A 22,777-nucleotide genomic window follows, 5' to 3' on the forward strand; every position below is an offset into this window, starting at 1 on the left:
AGTAACCCAAATGATTAAGGTTACCGGTTACTTCTGCACAAACGGTTTTGACACCCAAATTAACCGGTTAATTCCTTTATTATTATTGCCTCATTTTTTAACGCTTGCCACAAGATATAGTGAATCTAATATCTATACATATAATAAATCTGTAGAAGGGTCAATTCTGTACATTGAAAATATTGAAAAAATAAATACCAGGGGGTGTTACTGGATCGATACCAAACCCAAATATGTGATTAAAAAATTTTTTGTCTGTCTGTATGTTCAGGCATCACGTGAAAACTAACGGTTCGATTTCGATGAAACTTGGTATAATTATACCTTATTATCCTGGGCATAAAATAAGATACTTTTTATCCCGGAAAAATACGTAGAAAAAAATAAATCTTAATTTTTCCGCGCGGACGGAGTCGCGGGCGGAAGCTAGTATCTAATATATCTAATATATTCTATTCTAAAATATAGTTTGTAAGTATAGATGTATGGATGTTTAGCACACATATAGAGGGTAACTTGGATTAACACATAGGATAGTTTTTATCCCGGAAATCCCACGGGAACGGGAACTATGCGGGTTTTCCTTTGCAAACGCGGGTTAAGCCGCGGCGGAAATCTAGTTATCAAATTCAAATTTCAAATATAAACTAAAATTGCGAACTTGAGTGCGATTAAGAATTTTGTAACTAAATGACTTCGCAACGTCCAGGCCCGTCGAGCGAGGGTAGCGGGGGCCGAGGATCCTTATGTAACTTGGTTTTAACCGGTTAATTTTCACCACCAAAACCAATATTAATGAAAAACCGGTATTTCGCATAAACCGGTAAAAACCGGTAAAGTACAACCTTTAACCTAAATCAATTTCGGTTTGGGGTCAATGACCGAAACCGGTTAAGAATTTAAACCGGTTTCCGAGCCCTGGACTTATAACATTGGTGACGGTAGTACATATTATTTAAATATATGTTATGAAATGAGGGTAACTATGTATAACGTGTAGAGGTTGATATGTCGGTGGTTTAAGGAAATTAAAAAAAAATTGTTGACGTTTTTCATAATTTTAAATGTATTAACTACAAACGTTCGTATCTATGTTTGTTATGGTCGTAAATTATAATCACTTTAGTTAGGTTCTTAAAAGGTAATTTAATATTATCTTCCTACAATACGAACGACGTTGAGTGCACTACATAGTAATAATATAGTAAAAAACATTAATGCTATTAAAATACATAGCGTAATTGCTTGGCAAGCGGGCGCCTTGGCAGTGCCGCTTTACTTAACTGAGATTTATATGCTCCTCATCTTCCATACATATTAATAGCATCACCTCTTTTATGGAGATATTATGTCTAGGTTATCTAACTAAAGATCTAACTGTCTGCGCGTCAGTCTGATGACCATACGCGATAAACTTCAAATGTTAGCTGAGATATGGGTGCGATCCATATTAAAATGTATAATTACAGCTATAAAAGTCTATGCCAAGCAGATGTGATAATTTTTAGGAATGTATCGTATTTTAATGATGATAAATATGTTACTTAGTTTGGTTATTACTTCTTACTCTAGTTGTAAATTGTAATATGTATTTATCGTAGAAAAACATGATAAGTAGTAGGTATAGTAGTCGGAATAACTAGAGAAATTTCTTAAAGAAAATCCCAATTTTATTATATTCTATACGAAAATTATGCAATATTAACCCTGGATATTAATGCATAAAATGAAAACATTTTTCGTAAATTAACTTAAGTTTCATACAAATCTAGCAATTAAAACTGCTCTGAAATTCAATCAACATTTCCTGAAAAAATACAACAGCTAACAACAAGCATGTTCCATTTGGACAACCACGAAATTAGCCGTGTGTTTAAATCCCTGTAGCTAGGCACTAGGCAGGTAATAACAGAGCAAAACGAACGTCTAACGAGGTCCTCATGTGCTCGCGTTTAATTGGGGCGGGAGGCAAATGTGCACTCCGGACGGTGCCGTGGGAACTTAGCTAGCTATATGGTGTTTACATGTGTGATGTCAACGCATGTGGTGTGAATGGTGAGAGGATGGGATTGGAGAGGTTGGAAGTTTGAAGGAATGGCGAGTTGGATGTGATTGGCGCATGTGGCCAAGATATGAATAGTTGTAGGTTGCTCTGAAATCATTTGAAATGGTGGGTAAGATGGTGTTAAAAATAAAGTCAATCGTGTCTTTACCTAAGTCAGAAATAATTATCAAAAATTTTAATAGCTATCGTCCCTATTAATTCTATTACCTAAGTAATTTTATTATACCATTTCATCTGCGCTGACAATAATTCTAATTATAATTAAATTCTGCTAAAAGGCAAGGCAAGGTAGCTGGTCAATTTCAACTAATGTTGAATAGCCGAGAAGCCTTTGAACCAATTTCCATGATATATGAGCCGTGCAGACTTAACTGCTTACTATAGAGTCATTAATTCATTCATAATTCGCGCGCTAACATTATATGTAATAGTGGTCTATAAAAAATAATGAGAATGTCGTTAAACTAAATCAAAAGTCATCGAGCCTAAACGAAGGAATTAAAAGAGGCTTTAGCGAATCGTTCTGTGTAGTGACGAAGGAAATAAGGTTGAGATCACATATATAGCGACTAGCGTGTAATCGACTGAAAAATATAGGATTAATCATTAAAAATTGTTAAAAATTATTAATGCGGTATGGATGTAATAATACTAATAGGTAATTGCGTATTAAAACATTTTATTACATTAATGTTCTGTTACATTCTACTACATTATTATTATGAACTCAATATTTATTAATTATAATCAGGAATATAATAATTGGTGTATAAAGTGACTGGTTCAGGTGTTTTTAAATCCATTTTAAGCGAAATATCTTTATTTTTTTCTTTGACGATTTATTCCTTTGACACAAAATATTTCAAATACAGGTATAATATAAACTATCTATGAATAAATACATATAGTTCCGAGAATTCCCCGGATTAATGTATTTCTTGTATCCTGTAATGCGACCTGCTTACCGTGAAATGTTTGGAAGCCCTGAAGTAATCCCTCTGAGATGTACCTAATGTTGTTTCGGTAAAGAAACCGACAACTATATTACACTACTCTCACGCTTTTTGCCCGTTAAAATGTCCATAAATAATGTATGAAACTATATCCTTGCGGATGTGGTATGTTGCGCATGGTATGATTTTTGAGATTTGTAATTTTGTACAGATATTTCTTAATTAATAACGTGTGAATAAAGTTGTTCACATTTGTAAAAATTGTTACGCTAGTTCCTTATATGATCTTTCAATTTATAACTTGTCTTAACCGTTTTAACTTTAATCTTCCAGCGTAATCTGTAAATTGTAAAACGAACTTACCTCCAGTGGCGCATATAATACGTGGTTTTGTAGAAAATTAAGAGACTATTATTTAGTTCGATATTTCTCATCCCAAACTTTTGTGAAAACAAAAAGTGGTGTACGTTTCTTTCCGCTAATCGCTCGTTCCCATGCCACTACCTCGCTGGCAGGTCTCCAAGCGCCCGCACACTGCGCCTTTGTCACTCCGTCTGCCCCTTTGTCTGCCATAGCCCGTAACCATTGTATTGTCCCACAAGGGCGCATTAATGAACGCACTTGCTGATGAGTGTATCGCTTCTTCGTATTGCCACTGAATACTAACGTAGTATTGTGGTGTGATAGTGAGCTAGGTAGATAGTCGAGGTAGCTAGGTTTGGTCCTTCGAGGTAATGTGGTATGTGGTTGAGGTATGTTTGTGACATGTTGGTATGTTAGGGTGATGGTGTAACTGAAATAAGTAAAATAACAGCGCTTAAAGATTTAAATTGGTGTAATAAAAAGATAATTGAACCTCTTATAATATGAAGCAGTGAAAATTAACGATACAGAATATTATCATAAGAAAAATTTTGTGTCGTTGGATATTTGTGACAAGTTTAATAAGATATTTGCAATTAAGACTTTGAGAATTTGACTTCGGTTTTTAAAAATTCTGTTTTTCAGAACATATACAACTTAACGTTTAAAAACCTTGAGTAAAAGTCTATTGAAACAGGGTAAAGAAAGAACATAAAAATCACTCACACATTTCACACAAGAAAATAAAAATAGTGTCCAGTATAAACCGGCCACAAAAATACACAAGGGACCCTAAAATGGCTGACAAATCGACCCACTTTGCTCACAGTGATGCAATCAAACTACGCACGCCTCCGGGACACAAGATACGGGCACAGACCGCAACCGCAAGCGGTGTAACATCGGACACGGCTGTTACGGGTGTATAGATAGATATACATGTACATGTGGATGCTAGATGTGTGTGATGAAAGGTGTATCGAAATGTGGATATGTTTGGTCAAAATACAAGTAATGAATGAATAAAATATAACGTTCATGGTTTTTGTTATGTCCAAATAATCTATAGCCTGTTGTGTTTTTACTCTTCCATTTAACTTTTGTTTGTGTACAATAAATAACATGAAAATAATAAACAACGCGTCCCAAATATGGTAGACGAATAGAATTGAGTAATCGTTTACTTTCTTGCCGATTACTCATTGGAAATAACTCAGGGCCCGGGATCACAGACACAATAGCAGCGAGCATGTACCCCAATTGGGGTACATGCTCGCTGCACAATAGAAACTCTATTGTGTCGTGGACCGATCGGGCCGCTCGGGGCTCAATGGGTTAAACCAATTTGTTGATATTATTAAGCTTGTGAGGATTTATGAATGGATGGCTATTATTAACTGCTTCACGCATAAAAAGCTGATTTTGTAATTTGTATAAAATTGGAACCTGAGTTTTCGTTTAATATCTGGATTAACAAAAAAGTTTACAATTACAACTGTAGTAGGTAGAGTAAATTCACAAGATCGAGCGTAGTCACTACATAGTATAAAACAAAGTCGCTTTCTCTGTCCCTATGTCCCTTTGTATGCTTAAATCTTTAAAACTACGCAAGGGATTTTGATCCAGTTTTTTTAATAGATAGTGTGATTCAAGAGGAAGGTTTAAGTATATAATTTATTAGGTTTTAGACGAAGCAGGCGAAGCCGCGGTAAGCTAGTTAACAATAAAATAAAACAGACGCTCAGATAATAATTAATTTATCTTGTTATTTACTATTCATTTTCTGACCTACATACATTGTTTTTCGTTAACGAAATAACAAATTCCGAAGAAACATATTAGTCACAAGTCAAGCTCGCCCGGGACAGGTAATCTAGATGTTATTTACACGTCTAGACTTTAGGGACTTCTTGCTAAGTATCGTATTTGCTATTGATTTTGCTCGATTGTTATTTACTGGTAATTAGCGTGTTTTAAATGTGTTAGTAATACGTTGATAGGGAGAGAATGAAAATGGCTTTGGTTATAGTATCGTGAGGAAGAGTAAAACTTAAATTATTATAATCAATATTTGAATATTATAGTATGTTAAAAAAGCTATAAGTCAAGGACGTTTTCCGGATTCGTTAAAAATAGCGAAGGTAACTCCTATCTATAAGAGTGGTTCAAAATTTGAACCTGGTAACTATAGGCCAATTTCGGTGTTGCCAGTGTTGTCAAAAATATTAGAGAAAATTTTACACACGAGATTAGAAAAATATTTAGACTCATTTAATTTTATTTCAGTGCGTCAATACGGTTTTAAGCCAAAAAGTAACACTCTGTCAGCGACTATAGACCTGACTACTAAAATAAAACAGAACATTGACGCAAAAAATTTAGTTTTGGGAGTATTTATTGACCTACAAAAGGCCTTCGATACCGTTTCTCACGAACTTTTAATAAAGAAATTAGCATCCATTAACATTACTGGTAAAGCACTAGACATGCTGAAATCATATTTAAAAAATCGATCACAAATCGTTAAAATAGATAACTACAATAGCATTCCCTTACCAATTACGTGTGGCATACCACAAGGTTCGATTTTAGGCCCATTGCTTTTTTTAATTTATATTAATAATTTACAAGATTTAAAACTAAATGGTCATCTAACACTTTATGCGGATGTCACCTGTCTGTTTTATTTTGGTCCCTCTATACATGACATGATAAAGCAAGCACAAAATGATTTAAATAAATTAAATAAATGGTTTCAATACAATCTACTAACAATAAATATATCTAAAACGTGTTATATTAAATTCAAAGCTCAGAACAAAATTATTCCACCACACGCTCCACTTAAAATTAACGGTGTTGTATTAGAACATAAAACCCACGAGAAATACCTAGGTTTGCGAATCGACAGCTCTCTAAAATGGAATTATCACATCGACCACCTAAAAAATAAATTATCAGCACTTCTTAGATCTCTGCGTAATATCACTTCTTGCATTCCTCATAAATTACGCCACACCATCTACAACACGTTAGTCAAACCTCACCTAATGTATTTAATAGAAGTATGGGGTAGCGCTTACAAAAATAAATTAGCGCCACTACAAATTTTACAAAATAAAATTATTAAAACCATTTTTAAATATCCTTTTTTAACTTCTACAAATAAAATCTACGACGATACTAAAATAATGAATTTAAAACAATTATACTTTTATAATACGTGTATGTTCATCCACAAAGCGCTACATAAAAACATAAATACAAATATAATATTCTCAACATCAAATCGCCACTATCCTAATAGACGAGCTAGCTATCTTGCCCTCCCGAAGATCCGAACGAATTATGGAAGGCGAACGGCAACATACGAGGGAGCACGTTTCTATAACGGATTGCCAAGCAAATTAAAAAGTGTAAACTCATTCATTGTATTCAAAAAACAATTAGCGAAACACATCCTGGAAGACCACACGCTCAAACTTTGAATGCAATGAATGAGTACCTAACCTAAACTTATGTTTATAGTATGTAACTTACTCTAAATTTTTAACTAACGAATGATATTTTTTATAAATACCTATGTTTAAAATTTAAGTTTCTCATGTAAGTGACTTAATGTCTTAATGGGAATAAATGTCTTTAAACCTTTGTATGTAGTAAAATATTGGAATAATACAAGAATAGCACGTTTGGATTATCTTTATAGTTGATAATGAATTGGCTTATTTGTTTTTTTTTGTGAAAAACGTAGCATGCATCATTAAATGCATGAATTACTCCTGCATAATTTAAAGCTCATTAATTAAAAAGTCGTACGAGATAATGATGATCAATAGAATATTTTTGTATTTTCTTTAAAAAAATAAATTTAAAAGAGTTTCGGTTTTGCATTATCAAGTTTTAACTTTGCATCAATATGAACCCTACGTGTGATAAATAACTACAAATTACAATAATATAAATAAGCTGTAAGTTACAAAATATATATCCCACCACGACACAACTTTAATAGTTCGAAACTCAAATAAAGCACAACAATGGAAACTGCTCGTGGCCGATTTTCCTAGGAATTGACTCGTTACACAGTTGTCTAGCTCACCTTGCTGTTATATAAGCTCGGTTCTTTATTGCCATTACTATTCTTCTATTCTATTCAAGTTGTACTGTCAAGGGCGGCACGGTCACGCGACCGTCGTCTGAGATTCCACAATCGATTTATGGAATATTTGGAAGTAACATGTTTGTTAATGTACTCAATTTAAACTATACTAATATTATAAAGCTGAAGAGTTTATTTAGATAGATAGATTGTGTTAGATAGCCCATTTATCGAGATACCATCACGCTAAGACCAACAGGAGCGGAGCAATGCGGGTGAAACCGCGGGGCACAGCTAGTGCGATATAAATGTTGTATTTGAAGTATGAAGGAAGAGTTGAAAGAACTGTTGAATATTAAAAAAAAACTACTAACAATAATGCAAAGCTAGTCTGTTTTTGTTCACAACCTACATGCAGTCAGGGCGGATACTTATAGGAAATAATAACAACTTCGTTATGGTTTTAATTGTTGCTCTAACATTATTTAATTACAGTACTTTCGTTCTTATAAGACATCTTGAGCGTGTGGGTCTTCACAATGGAAAAGTTTTGCATAAATTTTTCTTTATTATTAAACTTGTTCATAAAAGGATATAGCTATAAAAACAATAGACCTTCTTATTGTCCGTTTAATTTATTTTTGTTTTCTTTTGTCCACAGGTAATTAAATAATGAACAAAAAGAGCGAACACAGAGTGAGCGGGGTCGTTAAAATAAGGAAGTATTTATTTACTCATTAATACGAGTTTACTTTTATTTAATTACTTTTAAATGTAACTATCGTTAATACCTATTTTGGCGATGTGTCATTAAATAAAACAGTATTCTATATCCGTTCCCTCAGATATTATCTGTAAATTGAAAATGTAAAGGTAGGTACTTACTTATTCTATATATTGATTCTTTTTTTATAATATTCCTTGAAGTTCGAGGATGGTTCTTATGTAGAGAAAACGTGAATATGTACCACGGGCGAAGCCGGGGCGGACCGCTAGTAATAAATAACACGATAACGAATGCCTTTACAAGGAATTTTTTATTAAATTAAAGATTTAAATAATACCTTTAAAAGTGCGTATAAATCATCATTTACTAGTTCACTAGAATTAAGGACGTATAATATATTGATATGAGAAAGCGATAAAGATTAGCTAAATTTAAATAAATATTAGTATAAAAATAATTGCTAAGTCATTAATAAAAATCAAATTATCTCCTTATAGAGGCGTTCGACTCGATATATGGACCTTTCCCATGCCATTTTATGCCTAATTAAATTTATAATCCGATATAATATTTCATAGCGGTTTTTTATATATTTGTGTGAATGATTTTGTCGCCCAAAAGGAAAGTGTACATTTTATTGTCGCTATAAATGTTATTTTAATGTTTGTGTTATTCGTTCCGTTCTATTTGGAGCTTTCGTTTGTGTCAAGTTCTTGTTTGAAGTTTGTGTTTCGATTTATTTCCGGTATGCATAAGTTATGCGCGGTTTTATTGTCTGTATTTATACTATTTTTTCAAACAAAGGTGAAATTAGAAGAGCATCTTTTATTTTTTCTAGGCCGAAAATAAAACACCCAATGATTTTTAATGCGGTAGAATAAAAGCTTGGTACACCGACAGCTTTTTATTTATCAAAGAATTGTACTAATTGTAGAGTATCTTGCTGTCTATGGAATAATAAGACGCAAAGACTCAGTAGACCTAGTAGAACAGAATAGTTAATAGTACAGCGAGTAGGTACTTATAGTAAACGTATAAATACGTATATACTTATATAAAAATATAGAAGAATAAAAACTATTTACAATTTTAGAAAATATCAGCGTGAGTCAGCTAGTACGATAATTATTTACGATGGCTCTAAACATTGTGCATTCAATGCACTTTTCGAGTTACCTTGCGTGACCCGACATGCATCGTTTGTGCGAACTTTGGCGGTTTTTGTAACCAAATATGGATAAGCTTTGACGTTGATGGATGGATATATCGTTGAATATAATTACTCTTATTATGTTCTTATAATACTAGGTATATATGCTTCTATACTAATCAATTAATAATATAGAGCTGATGAGTTTGTTTGGACGCGCTAATCTCAGGAACTAATGGACCGATTTCAAAAATTCTTTCACTGTTAGATAAATACGTGATTCCTGATTGATATTGGCTGTAAATGAACCACGGACGAAGCCTTGGCGGACCGTTAGTTATAGATTTAATAGTGTCTACGTTCGTTTATTCGGCTGCTTACGAGATTTTTGTATGAGCCTTGGAATAGACATAATATTCTATTGAAGTTACACGTGGCAGACGGCTAGTAAAAAAAAAACAATGTTATACAATTATGTAGTGAACCCGGAAGGTTAATGCCTAGCAAGTTAGCAATCAATTGTGGCCGTGCGTAATTTACTAGTGTCTAGATGTTATCGATACATTTGCAATCATATCTTTGATTTCAAACGAATTCATTTTAATCTATTCTTATTTAAAATTACTATCTCGATCTTGATAGACGGCATCCTTGTTATGCAATAGAATAGAGCTATGGAATTACACAAAAAGTTTATCTTATTACTGTAGGTATAGATTTATTCTTAATAATTTATTTTAGATACAGCTGTTCTCAACTTAATGGTTGCATATTTTAAAATTTAAACATAGTCTAGCGCTTTAACAAATTTCAAAGACGACGAGAGATAACAAGCATATCATAATCTATAATGCACGTACAAAATTTACTAAACTATTTTAGCTTGTAAGTACTTATATCTAAACAACGCGCAAACTGCAAGCGTAGTTAACGTAATGTTCTAAAACCATCGCGTGTAAAGTGCACCCCCTGTATAATGCAGTGGGTAAAATGTAATGCATTTTCATGTTCAAGGTGAAGGTGTCTCGTGCATACTGTCTTTAGACTTATATGTAGGTGCTAGTCGCCTGTTGACTGAATAACCTGATGGGCTTTACACAATGGGCAACGTTGGACGAGTAGAGGCAATCAAAATGTCTATGATCGGCCGTAATTGTCGATGTTATTCATAATCCCCGTAATGGCGGCAAACATCGACGATCATTTGTTGGGCCAACACTGCCCATTGTGAAGGGGCATGAGGGAATTATGTTTGTGGTAGTTTGTAATGAGTGATGGGGTGCGTCGTGGTTGGTTGAGGGCTTGACATTGAGTTGTTGTCGAATGTTTCGTTAAATTCGTAATAAAGTGGGGAAAGAAGTGGCATCGAATGTAATCTTAATGTTTAAATTGTTAAATTTACATAAAAGTGTTTTCTAATAGACCGTCAATTCCATAGGCTATTTAATATAGATATTATAAAAAATGACGTATATAGAGGGTGAATTGTTAGATATTGACTTCATAATATTATGTAAGCTGTTTACGTAATTTAAATTTGAATCAAATATGACCCTTTTGAAGCGGTTTCTTCAGCTCAGCTTTAGTTTTATTTGTTTTGTTACAAATTACAAACGAAAATGTCGATGTCTTTCTACAAATGGTTAGAATGCGGTATTCGAAAAGCCTTTTATATTTATTTAGCTCCTCTTTGATATTTTCTGAGTATGTTTTTGGATAAAAAATAACAAGACTCGACTGAAGGTATAGCAAATGCCATAATGAAAAGTATTGCGATGGTAATTGGTAACACATTTTTTCTGATTAATATTTTTTCCTCTTACTGGGTGGTTACTACGCATTTTCCTGCTCCCGGATGGTTATTAGACGGTTCCATCTGCTATACTCTTTTAATAACATGAACAAAAACAGAACGTTTGTGCCGAGAACACGTGTCAGAAGTGAAACTTCTTTGGCAAAAATCGTGACGTGACGGTATTGCCATGACGCGAAATTTTACTCTCAACGCGCTTAAAGATTTTTTATTTCATTAAATCCTGTCTTGTGTCCCTGTCTATAATTTTTTTATATTTGCAGTGTCGACACTTTATCCGCCAATGTAACCGACCTCTCAACAAAGGAGATAATGTCATTGTTACTGGCATTAATTCGGCAATTTCTACGCGAAGGCCTCGACCTTTGTTGTAACACTAATCAAGCGAGTAATTAACTAAACAAAACGATAGTCGATATTTTTAATCGATCGATTTGTATACAATCGATTTATGGTATCTGTTAATCTGTTTCATAATAACGTGTGTATCGAATTTCAATATTGTTCGTTTCGACATAACAAGATCAGGTCATCTCCAGATAATATCTCGTGTATGTTTCGTGAGAATTTTACACAACAAATATAATACTATTATTATAAGGGAGCTTAAATCTATTATATACCTACCTATATATATGTACATTATGTTTAAACGGAACTGACGATGGTAGAAGCGACCCCTTTTCATACGCATTCTTATTTCTTACCTGTACATGTCTTTTCTCTACGTAGCGAGGTTTTAAACTAAAAACCACAAAACAAAAAATAGAAAATGTATAATTTAATTCTATCGTTTGTAAGCGACAGCAGCGCCCCATTGGGAGTCGAGCCAAAAGCGTTGGGAATCATTACAAGTGTTTATGAATCGGGAACATATGCTTGGAACTAATAACATCGATTCGGGAACAGTTAGTTCTGGCGGGGATCGGGAGATGGCGGTAGGTGTTGTGAATTTGACGAAAAATAGATTGTTAGGTAAACTTTTTATTTTTGTGGCATAAATCATTTGGAACATAGACGATTTTAGATGCGCCTCTACAATGAAAAAGCACTGCGTATATTTTGGTAGTTTACTTTTTTTTAATAAACAAAACATTAAAATTAACTATTGAATAAAATTATGTTTAACCAAATTCTAAATCAACAACACATAAATTTATGAACAAGATATCAAATATCAATTTGAATACTCGAAAGCCATATATAAGTATCATTAGAATTTCCTCAAAATAAATTAATTGCACTCAAGTACAAAGCGACGTGAACTTTTCAAATTTCAGAATTTCCTTCGCCCTTAATTTAATGACGTCACGCTTGCAAAGTATCAGAGCGGTGTCAGACGCTTCTGCAGTCACAACAAAAGTTTAAAGGGTATCGTTTACTTTCTTTAAGTTTTATTGTGGTTAAATTACTAAATTAATATACTTATTTTAGTTGTATAAAACATCCTCATTGACTACATTTATCTTTAGTTTTTCTTGTAATGCTGTGTTCATTTATAATATGGTCAAGCATTAGAATATTATTACTCTGTATTTATTATTAAGGAATGATGTATGCGCGATCTGTCGATGTACCCAAATAAATAAATAAACTTATGTTTTGTGACACAATCTTGTACATTTAAATCAATAGAAATCTTGTACAATAGAACTCGCACGATATTTTCCTGTAGCTATGTGCAATATGTCCATGCCAAATTTTTATATAAATAGATTCAGATTTTGCCTGAAAGAGTTACAAATATCCATCCATATTAGCATAATAATAGCAAAATTCAATCTCCATCTTCAAGTAGTTTTCTCGGTCGGGAATGTTATCTACGTTGTAGAAATATCATCCTATCATATCCCACAATTTTATATGGCAGAAATAATAAACTGTATTCAACAAAAATAGCCATTTTAATAACGATAATAATATGTAAATATAAAGTTAATATAGATAAAATCGCTACAAAATGAGCAAATCAATTTTAAACACAGTAAATTTGATAATAATCGTTCCATTGAATTTCGTAATATTTAATTTAAAATGCAAGTTAGCACGCTATGCTAGTATCAATTAGATTAACTTTACGCACTGTGCAATATTATTTCATTCCTAGTACCAACTGCGTTTTTATAAATAAATAATAAACAGAAGTACACTATGTGCGCTGCCCTATCAAACCATTATTAATTACTAGATTTCCGCCCGCGTTTGCAAAGGAAAACCCGCATAGTTCCCGTTCCCGTGGGATTTCCGGGATAAAAACTATCCTATGTGTTAATCCAAGTTACCCTCTATATGTGTGCTAAATTTCATTGTAATCGGTTCAGTAGTTTTTACGTGAAAGAGTAACAAACATCCATACATCCATACAAACTTTCGCATTTATAATATTAGTAGGATTGTTACAAGCACTGTTTTTAAAAGTTCATAAGCTTATACGTTTCACAACGAGATTTTATTTCCTTTTCAATATAAGAGTCGAAAGAGTTTGCTGTATACATTTATCAAGCATGAAATTGCGACTTGTCACTTTTTCAAATCCAATATGACGTCACGCTCTTCTCTGCATATATAATGTACATAGTGTATCAAAGTTCTAATATTATAAATGCGAAAGTAACTCTGGTAAAGGTTTTTCGAGCGGGCGAAGCTGCGGGCGGAAAGCTTAAAGGATGTATAAGTTACTAGCGGTCCGCCCCGGCTTCGCTCGTGGTACATATGTATATAGCCTTCCTCATTACATGGGCTATCTAACACTGAAAGAATTTTTTCAAATCAGATCAGTAGTTCCTGAGATTAGTGCGTTCAAACAAACTAACGTTTCAGCTTTATTAAATTAGAATATCCAGGATAATATTGCACAGTCAGTAAGTACGATAGAACAGGGAAGCGACCAGGATTTGGGGCAATGATATGCGAATGGTCCCAAAACATTCGTAATGAAAATTAACATGACTCCGGGCTTATTCCACGGTTTTATTCCGTTTTATTTGCATAAGTAGTTAAATGTGCATGTTTTAATAATGCTCTCTGTTTAATCTTTTGTTCAGCAAGCGGGAATGGAATCTCAGTTTTGTTTTTCTAGGAATATTTATAAACAAAAATAAGCATGTTCATATGTTTACAGACTATCTACTGAATTCATTAAATTCAATGGAAATTTTGACTTTTAATAAGGAGTTGGTAAAAATTGTTTTATTTCAATAAAAAAAAAAAAAAAATACTTAGGTAACCAGTTTTTTAATGATCAAAAAGATATTGATGTAGGCAATTAGTTATGTTAAAATTACATAATAGCTCGAAACAACCATTACAAGTTTTATTGCATTATTCTAAAAATAATTAGTTATTATGTATACAGTTTTAATGCATACGGGTATATTGTAAGTAATTTGGTCAGCGAAGGGTCGCCAGTTCGGTGCCTGGTGCGGGCGCGTGGGAATCAATGGGGTTACGATTCACGCTTGACTTAAAAGTGCTAAATATCGATAATAACGTTGCAATACAGGGTATAAATCTATTTGTATAAATATTATATTGGAATAATTATGAAGCAAAATATAAAGTACATCTTCTTTTTTTTTAATAGTATTAAATCGCTTATAAATATTTTGAAGCTCTAGAAATTATAAATATCTTCGTGTTTTTATGCTAAAAGAAATTACATTTTTAATGTAAGGATCAAATCGCGTGTTCTAAAATATTATACATTTTATCTTTACTTATTACTTCATAACCCTTCCTTGCTTGCTAAGCATACGAAATAAAACCCTATTTTTCATTATCACTGTCTACTACAACCTTTATATTTAAAACTAAATTCTACGAATCAGCAGCAGGATATATAGCAAGACAATAGTCAACTCCATATTCTATAAGATAATACATCATTTAAATAAACTCAATTAAACAACATTACATTTGTTGTTCCTTGTTAAGACACCAATATAATACATCCTTTAAATAAACTACGTTCTACTGGTTCTACGAATCAACAATACTACATAAAGCACAACCATGGTCCTCTTGTCACACCATAGCCCATAGAAAATAACAAGCTAAAATCCAAGATACTTCTCACGACGTATAAGGTGGTGTTGTTAAAACAACTCGCCGCTTTCGGAGGCGAGAGGGTCACACTCGCACCTTGAACTTAACCGTTAACTGACTTATAGGCTGTGATTAATAACGCTAACGATAAGGTTGTTTAAATTGGAAAAGATTGTTTTAGAAGGGTTTGTTAAGGCGTAAGGAGTGATCGGAGTAGTTTATGTTTAAGAGTTTGTTAGGACTGTAGAAAAGAATTGTATTTTGTAGGTAACATTAGGAATTTGAAAAGGTTTTACATAGGACTGTAAGTAGTGAATCTTGTAGATAAAATTATAGATATTCGAGTAGGTACCTACTACCTAGGTAGTAGAAAAATATGCAATAGTTCAAATATAGAAACTTGATTAGCTATAGACTTACACAATATATCTGAATTGTTGCATCGATTAGATTTTGGCCACGTCAGGTATTGAATTCGTAAAACACATAGAAAGTTGATGATATTGTTTTGTTTACATATAAATCCCAACGAGGAAACCCAAGTTACTTTAAAATACAGCCTTCTAATAAACTACCGTTTCTTCTCCTTATATATGATTCATATCTATTAGCCAAGTTTGCGTTTACAATAAGCAGCACTCAGCGTGATTGTCCAAAAATTATTAAGGCATGATTTGTTAATAGTTAGTCTAAAGAAGCAATGCGCTATTAGATAGTCTGTACATGTCTCTATTAAAATTGAACAGTCATCGTTATAAGAACTAGAAGCCAAATCGAGACGAAGTGGCGTAGTCAATAGGCTTCATAATATTAAAAAAGTTGGGTCCCGTATGACGTCATGGGCCGATACTCGCTTCGCTGGCTTTTTGTGTCTGCCGTGCAATAGAAAATGTGAAAGTGTAATGGAAAAAGTTTGGCCAATTGTCCAGAATTTGCGGTGAAACTGATTAGAGTATGGGCAAAAAGAAGTGTAGTTTCGTTTTCAATCCGATGACGTCATTAGTATGATTAACGAACGAAAGATTTTTTGTTTAATTTAAGTACACTAATTGAACAAAATTTAGTATCTGTTTTAATTTGTGTAGTTATTCAATTTCTGCTTATGCGTGTGATTGGTTAAAAATTGTGAAATAATTTTGTATCTTGTAAAATGTTTTCTCGTATTTTATGGATGAAAAATAAAAATGCATATAAAAGTTTTAAAACATTTTATTTATTTCCTTAATATGTACTATTTACTGAAGATACAAATTATTATTATTACTATAGATTGGTTCTTCAACTTAAAATATGATACCGATAATTAATTATTCACTGCGACAGATATGATATTAAAATTCAATTTGTTATTTTTTTTATGATTTTAAACTTACTTAAATGGTTATTGTTTATATAATACAATAAGTAATAACACAAACGGAATGAATATAAAATATTGTATAATTATTTTGTAAGTTCATTTACATTTAAGTAATTATAAATATAAAGAATTACATAGTTACTTACACTCATTGTTCAACAAACAGCTTAAGTTAATGAATATCAACTTATTTAATACTTTAAATTCTCCTTTGTAATCTATATTAATTGAAATACAATTACAAAAGCAATGTTTAATACTTTGTAAAATAACTTTACAAAATTTATACAAATAAAATTGTAAAGTTCTACACTACTATGAAGAAATAATATAAAACTATTTTTTTATCAGTTTAATACAATGAGTGTAAAATTCCTTATAAACTAGTGCTAGGTTATCAAAATTTATAAACCCTTGAATAGTTTATAAATCGAAACCTATTATTAATATATCACAACACACAGTAAATATCACGATTTAAGTACTGTACAGACCAATTCTCTAAATTACAATATTGAGAAATTATTTCTGCTCTACATTGCAATATCCTACAATATGTGACAAATACTAAAGGTATAAAATATGTAACGTTGATAATGATGTTGTATACCTACTCAAAAATATTTCTACTTAGACATGACTAATCTCAAATTAAGTGAGAAATGGCCGTTGGTACAAAAATAACACTATTAACTAGTTAATTCATAACTATTAAAAGCACTTCAATGTACATTCAATAAATTTGTTTCTCTTTAAAGCATCCTGAGCAACGCTATCACAACAGAGTTAGTAAAGTTTTTTATAACCCAATCTCAAAACGGGTATTGTATTTTTACTTTACGCCTCTTCAATCATCCGTCCCACTAAAATGCATTAAATTGAGCAACTTATCCTCTAAAATATATCTTAATGTCTAACTCTTAGATGAGAAAATATTTAAGAATTTTGTCTTGATGTTTAATAATGTCGTAATGGACCTCTTCACTTTCCTCTTTGGCGTCCTCTCAGGCCTCAGAAAAGGTTCAGATTGTGATTTCTGTAATCCATACTGACGGGGCATTTCATCTTCTTTCGGTACCTGGTATTTGTATTCTTTCACAACCTTCTCTTCATTGGGATCATAGCGATAGAGCACTGAATATGTTCGCTTCACCTTCTTCGGGATTCGAGGAAGGTTTGCGGTTCTTTCGCTTTTGCAACGCTTGACCTTGTTGCGGCCATAGTAATCTTCATACGTGTCAGCATCGACATAAATAATCCGCTTGCCCAAAGCTTGCTCCCGCTCTTTCTTCAAGCTCCTCCATGATGCTATCACAGATTCGCGGCGGAAGGTCTTGTTCGGGTTGTGGCGACTGATCAAGTATGGTTGCTCCTCTTGTATGTTGGAAGTGTCTTTCAACGGCGATCCCCTCGGGCTCTGACTGTAGTCGACCTCGTAATCATCGCGCGAGATCTGGAAATTAAAAGTGTTCTATTAATAAATAGATTCTGTAACAACTCATAAATAAATAACTGCTGTCCCATAAAGTACGTCAGAGATCTTAGGGATTATTTTAAGTACCGATATCATAAATATCGTACGTGACTGCAAGGGCGACGTTAGGGTTATGTGGCTGTCCTTTTCTGTTAATGGCTATTCTGTCAGCCGTCTCTGTTCGTGTCGTCATTCGAGCCCTTCGCGCTGTGCCCGCATGTCTGTTGCCACCTGTCGGCCTAACCATATGCATGACAATGCTGGAGATGCTGGCCAACTAATGCTATTTAATAACATTCGACAGTGAACTGTCGAGGAAGTTTGTACGAAGAAATGTCGTTTTTTAAATATTGCTTTCCGTTCCAAGGTTCATAAACCAGAGGTTACAGACGTATAACGTCACGATTCAAAATAGTTTATAGCTACTAAAGTACCAAAGGTTGGGCAAGGCGTTAAATAATGTCACCCGTTTACATCGCTTGAAACTGTAAAAGCTTTCAGATTAATGAGATTTTATCGGTCGAACGTTTCGAAATATTGATAAATATACCTTTTAATGTTTATCTGTGGTTGTGCAACGTTTGTTTGTTTTCACAAATATATGCAATGCTATAACGGTTTTAGAACGGGTCAGGCAAAAATAGCTGCTTCGCTATGTCAGTTTATTGGAAAACGTTAAAGATTGAACGAAATCGTAACGTGGAACTGCTGCTGTTCTATTTCGTATCAAAATATTTGGGTTCTATTTTCAAACTATCATCATTTTTTTAAGTCAAGATAATTAAACGCTTTTGTTACGTTTTTCAGGTTACGCTTGTCGTTTATAATTTGTATAAATAATCTTAGCCCGGATTCTTAAAGAAATTGATACATCTTGCAGTAAGATATTTCAATGCCCGTTGGTCTTGACACGACAAATCTGCCTCGATGCTTGTTTTGACAGCTCGCGTTTTGTAACATTATTTTAAATGGTTTCGTGTAAAAAGGTGCACTGTCGCGAATTTAGGTCGTACAAAAAATGGGTCACACTGAAATAGTTTTTTTTACTAGGAATGTTAGTTAACGCGGCCCAATTAAACGCGATTACGTCGTGCGAATATAGGTTACGAGGGAATTGTTGTTTGCTATTATTATGTAAATTGTGTAATCGAGTTAAGCGGTCGTTTTTCAACAATAAAATTAACCAAAACTTTCTTTTTCAGGTAATGCAGTTTATTCGGAGTCGCTTACTGAGTATCAAACATATTCGTTTACTTGTGCAGCAAAAGTATGCACTTTGGTAAGTCGTATCCACGTTTAGCTTTCTCGTGCCATTTTAAGTTCGTGCGGTGATATTTCGTTAAACACATCCAGTATTTCTGTCCCAGTGTTGCCTAGTCCTGTTATTTGTGGAGGTTATTAAAATCCGAAGGTAAAGTACTTACTGGTTAAATTCGTCGCAAGTTATTTTAGACAAGCGATTTTATGCAACGATGATTGTATCTGTGTTTATCGCTCGCGAAAATAGATCGTTTAACCTTATTAACAGTGCTTTAAGAGTCAATAAAATGCGAATAGATAACAATTGGAATTTTTCGCAAGTGTTACGTGGATTTGCTCTTGTTATAATAATGGAATGATATCATGAGATGGTTGTTGATACTTGAAATAAATATAGATGATGATCTCAAATATATGGTTTATGATTTTTCTCAATTTTAATGCTACAAAGCAGGATTTGGCTTAACAGAGTAAAAATATATCTTAACGTTTTTCAACGTCATTAAAGTTTTTTCGGTTGAGCGTTGAAACCCACTTTCGTACAACCGTTATTTCATATGTGCTCATGCAAAAAGCATTACGATTTTTTTCCGCACATTTACAGCTATGTTTCGCCTGAGTTTGAGCTAGATTGTCGATACCTCGCCTAATTTATCACTTTAGACTGTGACTTCTAGGTAACTGTAGTGTAATTTGAATGGTAGTGGTAGAGAATTGTAACTTTTACGTGCTTATTTCAAAGATTAATAGGGGCTTTTAAATCACATTTTCTAGTAGTTTAATTTAGGTGAAGGTAATTTGTTCGTTTGAAATTGAGTATTAAAAAATGGCATCATAAGTGGTTTGGTGTCACTGTCAGGTTCAATTTAAAAGTTAAATTATTTAATGTTATTTGGACGACATAATATTGCATATATCATCATTATTTCATTTGTTTTCGTGAAACTAACTTTCTGTTTGGCCTTAATGTGCATACGATAAAACGTATTTATTTATGTTAACTTTGTAAATATTTACGTGAGAATAAAATTCTAATATTTTACACGTTGATTTAGTATTGAACATGTAGAAAATGTAGGTATGTAATGTATGTATGTATTTATATCGATTTGCGCTATTCTTGTCACAGTGCGACTCGTTTTATTTTTAGTATCTGTAATCTATTAGTGTTATAATTATGAAGGTTAGTAACCGATGTAGTTATTTCAACGTCTATTGTGTGTATGAGGTTATTGCATCGTTTTGTAACAATTGTAGAGACATTTGCCCGATATACATTGATGACGTTTTCACTTTCATTAAGATTTTGTAAAATTATTTGCGGCTTTTTCGCTGTATTGTATATAAGTATGCTTGATTCTGACCATCTTAGTATTTAATAAATGCGTCAAAAGTTATTTTTTTAATGTTGTGGCAGTTTATAATTAAAATCGAATATGTGAAAAAGAAACGAGTTTATCATTGATCAATTTCTCTCATAGCTAAGTTGGTAGATATTTACTTATTATCCTATCTCATGTTATTAACATGAGTGATGTTATATTTAAGCAACAAACATTTAATTATATGATTAATTCATAATTCATTGCTGACACACCCTCTGTATTAAGAAAGTGACAGATAATTATTTAGTTTTTTAAGTTTATCATGTTTCAACATTATCGGAATTTGTGACGTGTTTTCTGACTAACTGTGACATGCCCACGCGATCTTCACACATTTAACGTAAGCTGTGACTAATAGATTGTTTTTATAATAATTGCTCAATTTTTACATACATCTCTCAGAGGGCAGATAGGTCGTTGTACCCTAGTTGATTTCCTTGAAGTTGCCGAGTTGATTTTAATGTCATTTTTTGTAGGTATTAATTATCAGTTCGATTGATGGGAGGAAGTTAATTGGTAGTGATGTTCGCTTATCGATAAATAATTGACAAAACTTTATATGTAAGTTAATTGGCAGTGATGTTCCCTTATCGATAATTTATTTTATACATTTTTACGTACGACATTGAAATGAAATAAGTGTGTCGTTTGGCCGAGCCATATTTAATCTTCATTAGTGTTTAAAATCTTAAATCTCTTGGACACGAAATAATGTCGGTGATATAATTCATCACGCGCTGTCGATAATTTTTAAACTGTCAACCATCTTATCTTACGATCGCAGCTTTCGAAATTGGAGGGAGTTGAAAAACTAGATACAGTATTAGCTGTTAGTTTCTTATTACTTATGTATTGAGATTAATATTAATTTGTTTCATATAATTTTGAAGATTAGGTTTCTTAGAAAAAATTGATGTCGGTACTTAAAGTTTTTTAAACGTTGGAAGTTATGTAGTTTGATTAGTCGTATTCAAATCCCGAATTATCCTTTTATTTTATTATGTACTTATCGATAACTTCTTGATGAGTAGGTATTAGTAGATTTTATTCACAGTGAAAGTTCATATACTAAACTGGTCTTACCGATGAGCTTCAAAGATATCTTATTGACATTAAATACAATTGATTCTTTTTTTATCTTTCATCTCTATTGACGAACTTTCTATTTGCACAAGCACTTATGATCTAAGAAACATAGGCATTAAATATAGTTTGCATATTATTTATTATGAAATTGTAAACTTAAATGAATAAGAGAAATTTGAGGAGTTCTCATTTCCTTTCTTTCATGCGGTCGTTTAGCAGCTCTGAGAAATGAAATGCGCCGTAATTATACTCGTACTAGTTTCAGTTAATTTATTTTAATTAGTTATTCGTATTATTTCGCGTTTATAAAGTTTTTAATGCACGCAATCTCGTATGATATAATTTTTATTAAAAGTATAACTTCCGTTATAAAAGTTTATTTTTGATACAGCCGGGTTTTTAATCTTTTATTGTAGAGTTTAATCGAGGTTGTTGTTATTTAATAGCTGCGAATCTAAAGCAATGTCAAGATTGAAATAAATAATGAGCTAAGCAAGATGGTAACAGACATTTGTATGGGCAGTGAACTCGCTTCAGTAATGCGCTGCATTTGCGCAGAACATTGTTTACATATAGAATTCGATCTGATCGTATTGAATGCACCTTATAATGCTTCACAAAGCCTTTCATTACAGACGGACTAATGCTACTAATTATTCCTATTAAATAAGCAATTTGTTTGACAAACTCACCACACTCTCCCAACTGCCTCCCAGAATCGTCTTGTCCAACATTTTGAAACACACACGTCAACACAAACGATATCGCTTTGATATCACGCCAAATTACGAAACGGATTGAGTAATGGGTCAATTTGTTGTAGCGTAAACGGGATGAGAATCACGTTGTCACTCGGGAAGTGTGAGTATTGGCACGGTGCTAACACCTCGAGCTCTCCTGTTCGACTGAGCGGGACTCGTGTGCCGGACATATTTATAGGCCGGGAGAGGGCGGCTTTCGGGAACTTGGATCTTCCACTTAACGTATAGTAGTCA

At 33.0% G+C, this 22,777-nt stretch overlaps 2 protein-coding genes across 2 annotated transcripts in view; one reads left to right on the forward strand and one right to left on the reverse strand.

The window, feature by feature from the left end:
* The window catches only part of LOC123703379 (dual specificity tyrosine-phosphorylation-regulated kinase 2), a gene marked incomplete at its 3' end in the record, with an annotated part of 125,886 nt that overhangs the window by 74,641 nt on the left and 28,468 nt on the right, over positions 1–22,777 (forward strand). The gene's annotated exons all lie outside the window — the stretch shown is intronic.
* On the reverse strand, positions 16,411–22,700 carry LOC123703569. The gene is made up of 2 exons (XM_045651643.1): positions 22,475–22,700; positions 16,411–18,030 (listed from the first exon to the last, which is right to left on the reverse strand). The coding sequence occupies exons 1-2, from the start codon at positions 22,514–22,516 to the stop codon at positions 17,491–17,493; spliced, it is 582 nt and encodes a 193-aa protein (XP_045507599.1). The 5' UTR covers positions 22,517–22,700; the 3' UTR covers positions 16,411–17,490.

Source organism: Colias croceus, chromosome 26 (genome assembly GCF_905220415.1).
Source record: "Colias croceus chromosome 26, ilColCroc2.1".
NCBI lineage: Eukaryota > Metazoa > Arthropoda > Insecta > Lepidoptera > Pieridae > Colias > Colias croceus.

What these genes read in the sequence shown, in the direction of transcription:
- LOC123703569 (XM_045651643.1), bottom strand. Translation starts at nt 22,516, where the DNA reads ATGTTGGACAAGACGATTCTGGGAGGCAGTTGGGAGAGTGTG. An exon ending in GAGGCAGTTGGGAGAGTGTG is followed by an intron (nt 18,031 to 22,474) that starts GTGAGTTTGTCA and finishes TTTAATTTCCAG; the next exon opens with ATCTCGCGCGATGATTACGA.